General features: G+C 37.4%; 2 protein-coding genes and 4 non-coding genes across 7 annotated transcripts; all 6 read left to right on the forward strand.

The window, feature by feature from the left end:
- The first annotated feature begins 2 nt into the window (after nt 1-2).
- LOC135739790 (NACHT and WD repeat domain-containing protein 2) lies at nt 3-9,127 on the forward strand. 2 transcript variants are annotated; one of them, XM_065257841.2, is made up of 7 exons: nt 3-389; nt 1,694-1,782; nt 2,249-2,356; nt 3,702-3,893; nt 3,984-4,107; nt 4,179-4,675; nt 4,829-9,127. In XM_065257841.2, the coding sequence occupies exons 1-7, from the start codon at nt 350-352 to the stop codon at nt 8,543-8,545; spliced, it is 4,767 nt and encodes a 1,588-aa protein (XP_065113913.1). In that variant the 5' UTR covers nt 3-349; the 3' UTR covers nt 8,546-9,127. The 2 variants fall into 2 exon arrangements, with proteins under 2 accessions (XP_065113913.1, XP_073671891.1); XM_073815790.1 differs by lacking the exons at nt 3-389; nt 1,694-1,782; nt 2,249-2,356 and having other exon boundaries at nt 3,755-3,893; nt 3,984-4,093.
- A 692-nt stretch (nt 9,128-9,819) lies between these two features.
- On the forward strand, nt 9,820-14,424 carry rps3 (ribosomal protein S3). Its single transcript, XM_065283742.2, has 7 exons — nt 9,820-9,924; nt 10,679-10,809; nt 10,887-10,980; nt 12,551-12,645; nt 12,973-13,160; nt 13,792-13,995; nt 14,356-14,424. The coding sequence occupies exons 1-6, from the start codon at nt 9,895-9,897 to the stop codon at nt 13,989-13,991; spliced, it is 738 nt and encodes a 245-aa protein (XP_065139814.2). The 5' UTR covers nt 9,820-9,894; the 3' UTR covers nt 13,992-13,995; nt 14,356-14,424.
- LOC135774039 (small nucleolar RNA SNORD15) lies at nt 12,176-12,320 on the forward strand. The gene has a single exon (XR_010543611.2). It is a non-coding gene; the product is annotated as a small nucleolar RNA SNORD15 (small nucleolar RNA).
- On the forward strand, nt 12,716-12,863 carry LOC135774038 (small nucleolar RNA SNORD15). The gene has a single exon (XR_010543610.2). It is a non-coding gene; the product is annotated as a small nucleolar RNA SNORD15 (small nucleolar RNA).
- LOC135774037 (small nucleolar RNA SNORD15) lies at nt 13,303-13,447 on the forward strand. Its single transcript, XR_010543609.2, has one exon. It is a non-coding gene; the product is annotated as a small nucleolar RNA SNORD15 (small nucleolar RNA).
- Nucleotides 14,122-14,268, forward strand: LOC135774040 (small nucleolar RNA SNORD15). Its single transcript, XR_010543612.1, has one exon. It is a non-coding gene; the product is annotated as a small nucleolar RNA SNORD15 (small nucleolar RNA).
- Nucleotides 14,425-14,560: the final 136 nt, after the last annotated feature.

Raw genomic sequence — 14,560 nt, forward strand, 5'->3', positions numbered from 1 at the left:
AATTTATACAAAATATACATTAATAACAAAACTTTATTCATGTTTTCTACCTTATAAATGTGCCTCTTGTGTCCATATGTTAAATCTAGAGTGTTTATTTGTTGGAGGATATTATAAAAGGTTTTCAGAGCATTGTTTCTTTTCTATTAGTTTTCAAAGGAGTGGGCATGTCCAAATCCAGAATTCCATGTAAGTAAGAGCGACACGTTTCCTGACGGGAAATGAGTGGAAAACACACAGCGTTCCAGTTTTCCATCCGCAGGATCATATGTGTAGATTCCTCACATACTTTGTTTTCCAGTAGGTTAATTTAATGTGACCACATGGAGTAAATAAGCAGAAAAGTTAGATGGATTGTGTCAAAGTTTATTTCTGCTCCAACCCAGAGGGTACGTTTCAGTTTATTGTTTTTATCATGTTTTTATTGTGATCATTTGTAGCCCTACATTTAAATCTGCTTTTCAACAAAAACATTTTAAAAGTTGTATCTTTATATGCTCTAATGAATAATAAGCAAATAAATAAATACAATATAAAAGCCTAACAGTAAAATTATTGTTTTGGAAATCATTACTAAAGAAAGCTATTAAATATTTAATGCATCTTTATGTAGTTTTTGATTTTACGTGCTGACCTGCATGAGTCTTCCCAATACTTTTTAAACTGTTAAGTGTTTATATTGATTAAAGGAGTCATTTATTTAAAACATTATTATTTGCTCAAAAGAAAAGTCGTGCTGAAATATGATAATGAAAAACTAGGGCTGTCAAAAAATTAATCATGTGTGTGCACTGTGTGTAATTGTATAAACACACACACATGGATGTATTTAAGAAACTTTTAGATGTATGTATATATTTAGATTTTTTTATATAATAGCTAAATTAAAAAATATATAATGTTTCTTAAATGTATATATGTATGTGTGTATTTATATATACATAATACATTTACACACAAATATATTATGCAAAAAAAATTGTTATTTTGCATGATATTAATTGTGATTAATCTTTTGACAACCCTAAGAAAAAAAAGTAATGTCCAGTAAAACATAAGGCACAGTATATGCATTGAAGTAACCGGGGTGTATTTTAATGTTTAATTTTAAAGACTTGGTGGTTCAATAGGGCGGTTTCCCGGACAGGGATTAGACTAGTCCTAGACTAAAATAATTTTAAGACCTGTTCAAACTAAAAAACAACCTGCACTGACATATCTTAAAATATATCAATGCCCTTTGTTTTGCTTCAAGATGCACACAAGTAATGATTTTATTAAGGCATTTTTGTTAGATTTCCTAATTAAACTGAGGCCTAACCTGGTTTAAACTAATCCCTGTCCGGGAAACTGCCCCTATGAGGCGGTTTCCCAGACAGGGATTAGACATCCTAGACTAAAATAAATGCAAAAGCTGTCCAAACTGAAAACAACTTGCACTGACATATCTTAAAATACATCAGTGACCTTTGTTTTGCCTCAAAATTTGTTTTGCATCACAAGTGATGTTTTTAGTAAGGCATGTATGTTAAAACTAGTTATATTTCCTAATTAAACTACCTTGTCCTGGCTTAAGCTAACCACCCCTATAGGCTTGGTCCATAAGATGTCAGTAGGAGCCTGTAATATTGTATATTTGTATAAATGCCGTGTTTGATAAATGACAAAAGGTCAGCTCGTCTAAATCTTTCAGAATCTGTGATTGAGAGGAGGATACTAAGAGAAAGGACATTCCCAAAACTGAGAGAGTACTGCAGATGCACATATGGAGTTGACTTCAGGGTGAGGAAACACCTGACACCTCTTGTTCTCCGTTAAAGCTTTAATCACTTTGGATTTGAATTTTATTCATTAAGTTAATGTTTTTTATTCTGTTTGACAAGATGATTTTTGCCATGAGCCATTGTTGTTTAAATCCATGAGCGTTAATAAATCATGTTTATTTCTCTCACTGGAGCAGTGAGCATTTAACAGACCCTCCTGTGACTGTACTAATCCAAACATCATGAATTTTTGATTGTGAAAATTATTTTTAAAAAGATTGTAGTGTCTATTTCTCTTACACCATATCAATAAACATGTAATATTATGTATAACTCTACTATTACTCGTGTTAATAGTTTTGGATTTGGTTATTATTGTGCATTAAAAGAGATTATTGCTAAATAAAGCAACCCTTGTCTTCTCCCAATCTATCTGCTAGATCCGGTTGATTCATTTGATAGACAATAGTGTTGACTTTTTGCAGGTTATTGACCCTTATGAAGCATCAGATCCCATAGACTGGCCTTCACAGAGCAGACGCATGCAGATGCTGGATGACTGCAGGAGAAACTCTCTGGGCCCTTTCTTTGTGGTAATATGATGTTTCAGTGTAGCACTATTGAATGGTACACAATGACATTATGTGATATATTTGAAAAATCCTTATAAGAATTTGTTTTTCTTTACATCTGGTAGAGCAGGGATTTCAAATGTTATGTCGGCTGAACTCCATTCACCTAAATTATTTACTTGAAGTGCCCCCTGAGATTTTAAGTAAATAATTTAATAGCACATTTGCATGTTTAAAGGTGCCAAAGAATGCATTTAAAATAATAATATGTTAAATTATTCTCTGATAACTACATAGAAGGTATGTAACTTTATTAAGTGCAAAAATTATCCATGTCCATTTACAACCCTAGGATTTGCCTTTAGAATGAAATGGTCTATTATTACCTTATTTGAAAGGGTCATGAATAATAATGTTGAGCTCTGCTCTGATTGGCTGTTTCACAGAGCAGCTCTTTCAGTAGCTCTGTGTGTGTGTAAACAGATCTTATGCTTGAGTCTTTATCAGATTTTAATTGTTTGGAGATTGTTAATGGACGTTTCTGAGTGGTAAGTTTGTGTTTTTTCAGTATGGACCTGAAAAAGGTAACTGTAACGTCAATAGTAGAACTTTAACCTAAACGCTAGCATATAGCGTTACCTCAGCAGTCACAACTTTGTTTATAGCATTGTAACAACATCGTACTTAATTTAATGTGTAATTTAATTTTGGGGTTGTACATCTCGACTGTAACGTCACAGTTGGTGTTATGTTGAGATTGGCCTGTTTTTCAGCGGTATTTTGCATGCATGAGGTTTATATTAGGAGGAAACAATCATTTTTGAGGCTCACGATATGCCATTACCATGTACAGAAGTCTTATTATTCATCTATGCCTAGGTAAATACAGTTTTACATTATAGGGGCACCTTTAACTTCAAAAACATTTATTTTTCATACATTTTCAAGTCTTATCAGTAGTATTCACATAGTTATTGTATTATTACCCGTTATTGGACCTACATCTGGTCATTTTCTGTATAAAATGTATAATGGTCACATGACATGCAGATTAAACAAATAAAATATATATTATATATAAAATATATATTAAAATAATTTATTTACACTGTATAATTTAATTGTAATTTATTTATTTTATCATCACCTCACAAGCCCCCAGCTATTCCCTTGGTTCACGAAACACCAGTTTGAAAAACCTTGTGGTAGTGGATCACACTAGCAATGTCAGGGTCACAGCTTCAAATCTAAGGCAGTGCACACGCACTTATATAATGCATACCTTAATTTGATTGTAAATCACTTGACCTTATAAAGGATCTTATGAACTTATAACTAATATAAATGTAAATGTTTTGTGTGACAGGGGTTGGTTGGTGAACAGTATGGAGATGCATGTTTGCCAGAGCAGATAGAAGTTTCAGAGTTCCACCGTCTTCTGCAGGCCTGCCAGCATGTGGACATCAGAAGTGACATCCTAGAGAGATACTACCAGAGAGATGACAATGCCATACCTCCCTCATTCTGTACTGTTCTCAGTAAACCTCACAATGTCCAGGCAAGAAACTTTGCAGTATTGCTGTACAGAAGTAGTTTATGCAACTCAGAATTTGTATCTTGTCAATGTTTTTAAACTTTTCAACATTAGTGCAAGAATCTAACTGAGTCTGAGGAACTTTGTGAGTTGAGGAGAATCCTTCAAGATGTCGTGACTCGCTGTGTCCAAAATGGCACAATGACACATGAAGCAGCTCAAAAGTATTTTTGCTCTGGTAAGTCATTGCATTTATTTACTCTCTAGTCCAAATAAATAGTGTGTAATGTATGTTTATTGTTTCGGCAGCCCTTGAGAATGACATCCGCTATGCTTATAAAGACCATTCCCAAGAGGATAAAGCAAGATGCCTTTGCTATGTTCACAAAATACCAAATGGATTTTCACCAAACAAATCAGCCCAGTCTGAACGACTGTCACAACTGCGAGATCACTTTCTGCCGAGCTTGGTCGCCTCTCATGAAGCCCGGGTTTACTGCACCGTCACCGAGTGCAAACGCCAGGAAGGTTACACACCTGAGATGAGACTGAACTTTGTTGTTGGTTTAAGGGAGCAGTTACAAACAGATCTGAGGCGTCTCATTGATTGTGCTTTCTCAAAGGAAAGAGCTGTTACCGATCAGGAAGACTTGTGCTGCATGTTTTCTTCTCTTTACAGAATTGAACGTGTAGAAGTTGAACATGTAAAATCGTACCTGGAGGGAGAAAATGCCACAATTCCCTTTGTACTGACCGGTGGACCATGCTCAGGCAAAACTGTGCTTCTGGCTCATTGTGCAAATCAGGTGTCTCTCCAAACATTTTGAACTTGTCCATTTGATAAATAAAAAACTTTACTGTACATACAGTAGATGATAAAGCTCAAATTTGGACTTATTTGGTCCTGCTGCGAATGCTTACAGTAGTATATCACTTACATGGACTGTTCTGTTTTACAGGCATCTGTATGGTTAAAGAACCTGGATCCTGTGATCATTGTGCAATTCTTCAATATCAACAGCTCATTGAGGCAACTTCTTAAAGACATTTGTCAACAAATTGCATCAAGCTACAAGCATTCATTCGATATTTGCGTCAATGATATTCTACAACTAAAAGAAACCTTCAGCAGGCTCCTAACCATGAGTTCATTATTCAGAAATCCTCTGGTGCTCGTTATAGATGGGCTTGATCAACTACCAAACACAGATGAGCCACTAGACTTAACGTGGCTACCCAAGTCTACTCCCCCACATGTAAAGGTGCTCATTTCTATCACTACAGACAGGCCTGACATTATTTCTTCTCTTCAGATGTATTACCAAGATACAAACCTGTTCTGTGAGTTGCAACAAGTGGATAGTAAAAGCTGCATCCAGTTCCTAACAACACTTCTGCAGGAATCTAACAGGAAGATAACCTCAGGTCAACAGATGTATGTAAATCAGGCTTTAAAGAAATGTCCTTTACTGTTATATGTGCAACTGCTTCAAAAACAGGCAAGCCTCTGGAGCTCAGATTTCGAGGTTACGGAGAACAGTCTGGTGCAAGGGGTCTATAATAGCATTCATTTGATGTTTGATCATCTGGAGCAGAAGCACAGCAAAACCATAGTCTCCAAAGCTTTAAGCTATCTTACCTTGGCCAGGTATGGCATGAGCACGGCTGAACTCACCGATGTTCTGTCAAGTGATGATGAAGTACTAGCATCTTTACTTCCAGCATATGACTCCGTCCCACTTACACTGAGGGTGCCTGAGGTTTCGGTGGAAAGTCTTTTGTTTGACCTTAAAGAGTTTCTTGTGCCGAGGAACATTTTGGGTACGCAGATTCTTTCCTGGATCAGCAGACACTTCTCTCTGGTCGTACGCAAGAGGTACCTGTGCTCAGAGGAAACATGTCAGAAGATACATTATGTGCTGGCATGCTATTTCAGTGGCTATTGGGCAAATGGCAGAGCAAAACCTTTGATTCTTGATGTAGACTCTGAAACAGCATCTTCAGATGTACCGAAGAATATTAACATTGACAGACAAGCACCAAGTCAGCCCTGGATTTTTTCTCCTCCAACCTATTTGTCTACTTCCATAACTACATCAGAGAGAACACATGTCAACCGGAGAAAACTTCTTGAACTTCCATTCCATCTATTGAAAAGTGAAAAAATGGTTGAACTAGTTCACCAGATGACATCTCAATCATACCTCAAGGCCATGTTTAAGGCAAAGCGATCTGATGATCTGTTTCTATGGCTGGAGAAGACATCTCAACTGGACACTCACAGGAACCTTCAGCTCCTCAATGTCATCTTGCGATCCTCTGCTTGTCTACTGAAGGACAATCCCGCTGACCTGCCAACAGTTTTGCAAGCCAAACTCTTACCTTTCCTAAGTGTTTTGCCTTCATTGAAGGAATCTGTTAATCCAGAGAGATCTGATGGTATGGCTGTAAACAATGGGGTGTATACTGTTTTATCCTCAGTTCCTTCAGTACCTTATACTCACTGTACACTGCAGGAGTCTGAAGCGTTTCCAATTACACATGCGGCTGGATCTGACGGTGGTTCTGTAGTGTCTGTACTGGAGAACGGTGCTGCTTGGTTTTGTAATGAAGGTGCATTTGAGGGCTTTAAACTTCCCCAATCATCTGATCTGCATTTCACAAGTGCTTTCAGCTCTGGAAATACCTTCCTTCTTAGCACCCGTTGTGGTAAACTTCTGTTGTGGGATGAAAAGGCTAACCCTCAAGAAATTACAATCCAAGTCAGAGGAAAGGATAAAAACATCATTCCTGGAGGTATCTTGGTGGTTGATGACAAAATCATTGTGTGGTTGAAAGGCAGAAACATTGTCATTGTGTATGTTGAGAGAGAGGAACATGTCGAGCTCTGTTGCAGTGATGAGATATCATCTGTGTCATCTTCTAATGATGGTAATATCCTTTACTGTGGACAGAAGAATGGCTCTGTGATTATATTTGACAGGCCAAATGACCAAATTCTAGCCACATTAATCTGTCCAGAAGAAATGCCAGTAATTGACTTGATTGTCTGTGAAGACACAGGAATGATTACATGCGTAGATGAAGCCGGTAATGTATTCATTTGGAATCTTGAGATTATAACAGAGCCGGTTCCAATGAAACAAAACCCCTGCAAAACCAAGGGTAAAGTGTTAAACACTGATCACACAGAGGACAACCTTCTACTTATTTGTAAAAAGCAACAAATACAACTTATTGAGATTAATCAAGTGGATGTACTTGACCAATTCAGTCCTCCGGAAGGGAAAACGCTTAAGCAAGCACTAATGGATGAAGGTTCACACTTTATCATTGCATTGCTTGATGATTGCCCATTTCTGTTGGTGTGGAACCGTGCCACCGGGCAATGTGTGCTGAGTCTGAATACAGTTAACAGTCAAGCTAATAAACTTCTGAAATGTGGAGAGACTCACTTGGCAGCAATCACAAATGGAAGTGTTCTTATTTGGAACATGGATCTCATTGCCGTATCAGCATCGGCACCAAAGTCTGGTAAGAGGGTAGAAGCAGTGGTTGTTGGATTGCATGGAGAAAGCTGCTATTCTGCAGATGGCTCAGAACTTGTGTGGAAGTGGGGGCTCTCGAGTGGAAACGTAGAAGAGCGCTTTCTTCATCATAGTTCGGTGGAGTCCATGTCTATCTCTAAAGATGCTGAATACCTTGTAACTGTAGCCACAGGAGATATCTATGTGTGGGACACCAACCGTGGGGAAAATATTTACAGGATCTCTGGAAGTCATGCATTCAAAGTTCTAATAACTCCCAAGGGGTTTTCTGGTGCCGCCCTCTCAGAAACAGGACCATCAAGGGTGTGGAAATTGCAGAGTGGAAATGTTGTCTGTAGTATTCATACTGACCTCAAAGATGCCATTGTTTCTCCCGAGAGCACCTTTCTTTTAGGTATTAACAGTGGAGACCTCCTGGCTGTTAGTCTCTGGACTGGTATTGCCTGCAAATGCTTCTGCAGTCCTGATGAATCCGAAGTTGTTGCTTTCCAGTCTTTACTTGACCATCCAGATTACGTGGTTGTTATTTCGGTCGCAGGTGCTTTGTATTCTTGGAGATTAACAGAAGATACTATTTGCCATCAGTTCCAGCTGCCAAACCTTATCCGGTGCCAGCCTGAGGTCTTTAGACTATCGTCAGATGGTGGTTTTGCCATTCTTTCAATAACAGCATCCACAATAAACATCTTGGATCTTTCCAACAGTAAGCTTTGCTCTGTAAGCACCAAAGGAGTTGTTCAGCAGCCGCCATATGTAGACGTTTCTGGCCAGTATGTTGTCTATGCATGTTACTCTTCTCTGGAGTGTCAGAATGTGTACTGCGATCTTCATGAAAAGCCAATGTTGATAGTGATGCGTATGAGCAATGGTGAAACTGTTGGCAGGTTTTACTTGTGTAAGAACATTTCTACTCTCACTGTTACTGAGGAAATGTTTGTGTATGTGGGGTTTGAGGATGGATCTGTTGGGATTTATGCAGTTAATGACACTGAGATGGGAAACAACAGGTGGAAAAAGATTGGTCAAAGCCCAGAAATTTTGTGTCCACTGGATGAGCCATTGGTTCGGTTGCCTTTAGTAAATCCTAACGTTATCTGGGTTGACTTGACCTCCTCTGAATTGTCTTGAAAATTTGTAATGCTACACTGTAAAAAAAATGGTCAAATCAGCATATATTTTTAAGTTACTTGGGTAACAGAGATTTCTCGGACAGAGATTAGTCCTAGACTAAAATAAATGTAGGAGCTGTCCAAACTGAAAACAACTTGCACTGACATATCTTAAAATACATCATTGCCCTTTTTTTGCCTCAAAATGCATTCAAGTAATGTTTCTGGTAAAGTATGTTTGTTATAAACTAGTTATATTTCCTAATAAAACTAAGGTCTAGTCTTGGCCTAAGCTAATCCTGGTCCGGGAAACCACCCTATAAACTTAAAAAACTTAAGTTAAACAATTTCAACTTGTTATGACAACCTATCTCAGGTTAAAATAGTATTGAATTTACTCGCAAAACCAAGCTGTTTTAACTTCATGTTGCATTTTTTACAGCATTTGATGCATACATTCAAAGCATGAATTTTTTTAAATAATATTATTATAGACTGAATTTAAATAACTGTCTGAATTTATATATTACAGCTAGCATAAATTTGTATTATATAAATGTATCAATAACAATGTGTTTTTGGTTTGAAACAAGTTATTTTTGTAAAATAAATAAAGATGTATGTTTAATTACCCTGTGCTTATTTTATTATTATATTTATTTATTTTTTATTTTTTGTACAGTTTAGTGTAATCCAAAATATATTGTGTGTTTATATCTATATATATTTTGTTTATTATATATATATATATATATATATATATATATATATATATATATATATATATATATATATATATATATATATATATATATATATATATATATATATATATATATATATATATATATATATATATATATATATATATATATATATATATAGGAGCCAAGGGAAAAAATTAGGAGACCAAGATTTTTTTCAGTTTTTCCAAAATGTATTATTCATAGATATTAAGTAAAATGTTTATTTTGTTTCATTCTGTCAACTATCAACAGCATTTTTATATATATTTGCATTTACTTACTTAAAAGTGAAATGGGGAAAATTGGTCAAAATAACAATATTGAATACTGCTAAAACAAGTTCAAATTCATTTTCAACAACACAATGCTAATGTCTTACCTGAAATGGCTTCGATTTAAGGCAAACTGGAATTGTCTCTTAGTTTTTCCGCGAGTGTATATATTAGCATAAAAATATTGATATCGCTACACAAGAGGAAAAAACTGTGACAGTAATGATGATGACGGCTATGTAAAAACTACAATACCCATGACCACATTAGGTCATACGGAAGTGATCCCGTGTCATAAATCTATTTCCGCTTCTACGCCCATTCCTTTCCTGTCTGCGGCCTCCGGCAAGATGGCGGTGCAAATCTCGAAGAAGAGAAAGGTTGGTATGAATTTCACCCATAATATGCGAATTATAGAGCGGAGATGAGAAATACGAGTCGGATATAATAGCAACAATACGTCGTTATTGTTCAAGAAGTTCAGATGATGATTTTATAGTGTAGTAAAGAGTGATTGGTCTAGATGCTGTCGGCGGCGAATCTGAGGTAAAACATGGCAGGTAGTCGCGCTGCTGCTCTGACTACTTTCATATTTACACTTGAAGAGTTCACGCGTATAAAAATATGATTTAGAAATAGACCTGTTGCATTTAATTTATTTCTGAAATGTTAGAAAATGACATTTAATTCACGTATGGTTAATGTTAAGTTTGTGTCAGGCAAGTAGTATGTATGTTTCTCTGCAAATGTTTTTACTTTTGTTTGAAAATGATTAACATTGCCTTTAAAATGTGAAGTATTTTATGTGTTAATTGCAACTCCTTGCTAAAACAAATTATAGTAACTTAACTATAGGTAAATAACGGTTTTAATCGTTAAAATGGGAGCTGTATTGGTTTTAATTGAAACTTATGGTCTCTGTGTTGGTCTTTCCTCGTAAATTTGGATAGGATGTTAACATTATCCAACCGAAATAAAGCCCAAAACATACATAAAGGCATAGTAATTGTGATCTTGGTAAAGAGTTAACAGTTATCATAGAGGTATTTTATATAACGTGTATTTTTTGTCTTGTATTCTGTATCTGTTGTATGATTTCTTTATTAATCATATAAATGTTTGATTTTTTTTCAGTTTGTATCGGATGGAATCTTCAAAGCCGAGCTGAATGAGTTTCTGACCCGAGAGTTGGCTGAGGATGGATACTCCGGCGTAGAGGTCCGTGTCACACCGACAAGAACAGAGATCATCATCTTGGCTACCAGGTCAGAAATAAATTTTGAATTTCCTTATGTACTTCAGAAAGTTACCTACTCATACTAACCAGTCGACATCTTTTCAGAACCCAGAATGTCCTGGGAGAGAAGGGGCGCCGCATTCGTGAACTTACTGCTGTGGTTCAGAAGCGTTTTGGTTTCCCCGAGGGCAGTGTTGAGGTAAGATTGGGTCAGGTGATGTCATATTGTTCGCTGTCTTATCTTAAGCAAGATGATGGTAAAGGATAGTCATGTAGTTGTTCCCGATCTGTTTGAAACGCGCACGTTTTTTTTTCTTCATGCCTTGCAGTATTATTATACATACAACAGCAGTCCATGGTGACAGTGGCTGTCAAAATAGAAAACACAGTGAAAAGTTAATTTACCAACACTATCAGGGTTTGAAACTAACTTTTTCCCATTTCTACTAGAACTTCTACCCTTGTCCTTTTCACCAAAACTGTCTTTTAAAATCAACACCGTACAATGAACATCAAATAAAGCATTGAATAAATTCCATTACTCGTATATTTATATACTAAAAATTTTATATTTAATATTAACGCCGGACTAAAGCACTGTCCTTTTTATTGGACTTTGTTCTTGTCTGTACTACATGAAGCACAATAAAGTGTTTTTCATACTGTTCTTAACCAGTTTAAGTCAAAGATGTACTTTCTGCATGATGCACTATCAGTGGTGATGTCTTGCTTTAATTACCAAATCACCTGTCAAAGATTCATGACCTACCGAGGTAGGGAACTGATAGAGACACACGAATAAACAAGACATTCATGCCCAGTTTGGTTGGTGGTTTGGGGCGACTTTATTTTTTAGTAATTCTGGCTAGTTATCGTCACATTATTATCTTCAATGTCTTCAACAATTTAACATAATTTATAAAAAGTAACCTGCCAAATTGACAATGTTGCCCCCCACAGCTGATTTTACCCCCATTTGGCCAGGGGTGTTCATTTCAAACCCTGAACACTATATATTTTAAGTGTAACTAAAACCATGTTAGATTTTGTGAGGATTATGTTCAGCAATGAGTACTACGTTCATATGTAAACCACAACTTCACACACTTATTCCTTTTATACAACTTTTCATATACCTGGTAAAGTTTTATAAAAATGCACAGGAACAAAAAGTTTAATTATATTGATAAAGTATTTGGAACAAAATTAACTACTGTTAACTACTATGTTGACACATCTGTCCGCCATGTACTGATTGGGCAGGGTGAGTAAATTCAACTTTTGTGTAATTTCTCAAATAATGTTTAAATTATTAAAACATTGGTTGTGGTCTGTTATCTATTTTAGCACAGTGCATATACTCTGTGGTCTTAGGTCCCTAATTTTTACATTCCCTTCAGTGATGATACGATGACGAGTCGGATTGGGGTGCATCTCTGAGGATTCTGGGTCAGGGTCACGTTCTGTGCCTCTGGCTTTAGGTTTTCAGACATGTTTGTCCTCTTAGATTGAAGACATCGAGGCATTTGTCTGAGAAGGGTCTGTTGTAGCTGAAATCCTGTTCATATATTTGCATTCTTGTCCTATCACAAATGGTGATGACTGGTTTGATGTCAGTGATTCAAAACATCAGATTATACACGCCTCTTAGGTGAAGATGGATGGATAATATAGCAACATGGTCGCCAAGCAACGCGGATATCAGTTTTATTATAAAAGATTGCATTTAGATTGCTTGTTCTCACATATTGTCCATTGGTTTGTTGTAGCTGTACGCTGAGAAGGTCGCCACCCGTGGTCTGTGTGCCATTGCTCAGGCAGAGTCACTGCGCTACAAGCTGCTTGGGGGTCTGGCCGTCCGTAGGTGAGTTTCCTTCCCAGCATGCATTGGTGTCATAATGCACACGTATTAGTTTCCATGCATGTTAAATTCCCTTCGGTGATGATACGATGACGAGTCGGAATAGGACCAGTTCTGTTTGAGGATGCTGGATCAGGAGCACGTTCTGTGCGTCTGGTTACAGGTCCTCAAAGCAGACGGTCCTTCTAGCTTGAAGACATCGAGGCATTTGTCTGAGAAGGGACAAAGGCGAGCAATGTCACGTACTGATAAAGACCAGGATTATGTCTGGATTGCATTGTCTCAGTTTTCTTCGCATTTGTAATTTCATATCATGTTTGTTTTCTCCAGGGCCTGCTATGGTGTGCTCCGTTTTATCATGGAGAGTGGAGCCAAAGGTTGCGAGGTGGTTGTCTCTGGTAAGCTGAGAGGTCAGAGAGCCAAGTCCATGAAGTTTGTGGATGGCCTGATGATCCACAGTGGAGACCCTGTTAACTACTATGTTGACACAGCTGTTCGCCATGTACTGCTTAGGCAGGGTGAGTAAATTCAACTTTTGTGTCGTTTCACAAATAATGTTTAGGTTATTAAAACTTTTTTTGGGTGCTTAGTTGTGGTCGGGTATCTATTTTAGCACAGTGCAAGTACTCGGTGGGCTTAGGTCCCTAACTTTGACATTCCCTTCAGTGATGATACGATGACGAGTCGGATTGGGGCGCATCTCTGAGGATTCTGGGTCAGGGTCACGTTCTGTGCCTCTGGCTTTAGGTCTTCAGACATGTTTGTCCTCTTAGATTGAAGACATCGAGGCATTTGTCTGAGAAGGGTGTGTTGTAGCTTAAATCCTGTTCATATATTTGCATTCTTGTCATATCACGAATGGTGATGACTGGTTTGACGTGAGTAATTCAAAACATTGGATTGTACACGCCTCTTAAAATGAATGTAGATTAGTTTAATGTAGCAATGCTTATTGTATCAAACAATCATCCCTTCTGTGATGAAAAATTGAACTAGAACAAGATTCTTGGCCAATGTCTGTACATCTGTCCTTGATTCTTCATAGTGGCGTGAAGATATAGAGGCGTTAGTCTGAGAAGGTTGTTTGCATAACTGTATAATCGTATTTTATCGTTATCCTAATATATACATACAATTACCTGTCTATAGGTGTGCTTGGAATCAAGGTGAAAATCATGCTTCCCTGGGACCCCAGCGGTAAGATTGGCCCCAAGAAGCCTCTTCCTGACCACGTCAGCATTGTGGAGCCCAAGGATGAGGTTCTCCCCACCACCCCAGTGTCTGAACAGAAGGGGGCTAAGCCCGAAGTCCCCGTTATGCCACAGGGAACTCCAGTGCCGACTGCATAAACTGGTAAACTTACAAAGCATCATTTATGAGTCTAGGAGTGTTGTCAGAATAAGCTGTTGTAGTTCTGCCTATTAAACGTAAACTACTGGTGGACTTGTGTCCCAGCCCCTTAAAATCACCTGACATCCCCTTCAGTGATGATACGATGACGAGACGGATTAGGGCGCGAGTCCCTGAGGATTCTGGGTCAGGGTCACGTTCTGTGCTTCTGGCTTTAGGTTCTCAGAGATGTGTGTCCTATTAGATTGAAGACACCGAGGCATTTGTCTGAGAAGGGTTTATTGAGCGTTTAATTTCTGTTAGATGACCGATTTATGTTTGGGAATTATATTGTTTATCTAATTGGATGTTTGTCTCTTACAGGTTCAGGAGCCATTGATGGAAGATCAAGACTTTTCTGTATAAAACATAAATAAATGGGGGGTTTAAGAACAGTGTGTCTTTATTTGACTCAACTTTGTTTTACAAATGTTGTGAATGGTTTCGATGCTTAAAGCTTTTAGTAGTTTTAAACTGGATTCTGATGTTTCACGAAATCTGAACCTAAACACTGCTGGTATTTGATTGT

This window comes from Paramisgurnus dabryanus, chromosome 9 (assembly GCF_030506205.2).
Source record: "Paramisgurnus dabryanus chromosome 9, PD_genome_1.1, whole genome shotgun sequence".
NCBI lineage: Eukaryota > Metazoa > Chordata > Actinopteri > Cypriniformes > Cobitidae > Paramisgurnus > Paramisgurnus dabryanus.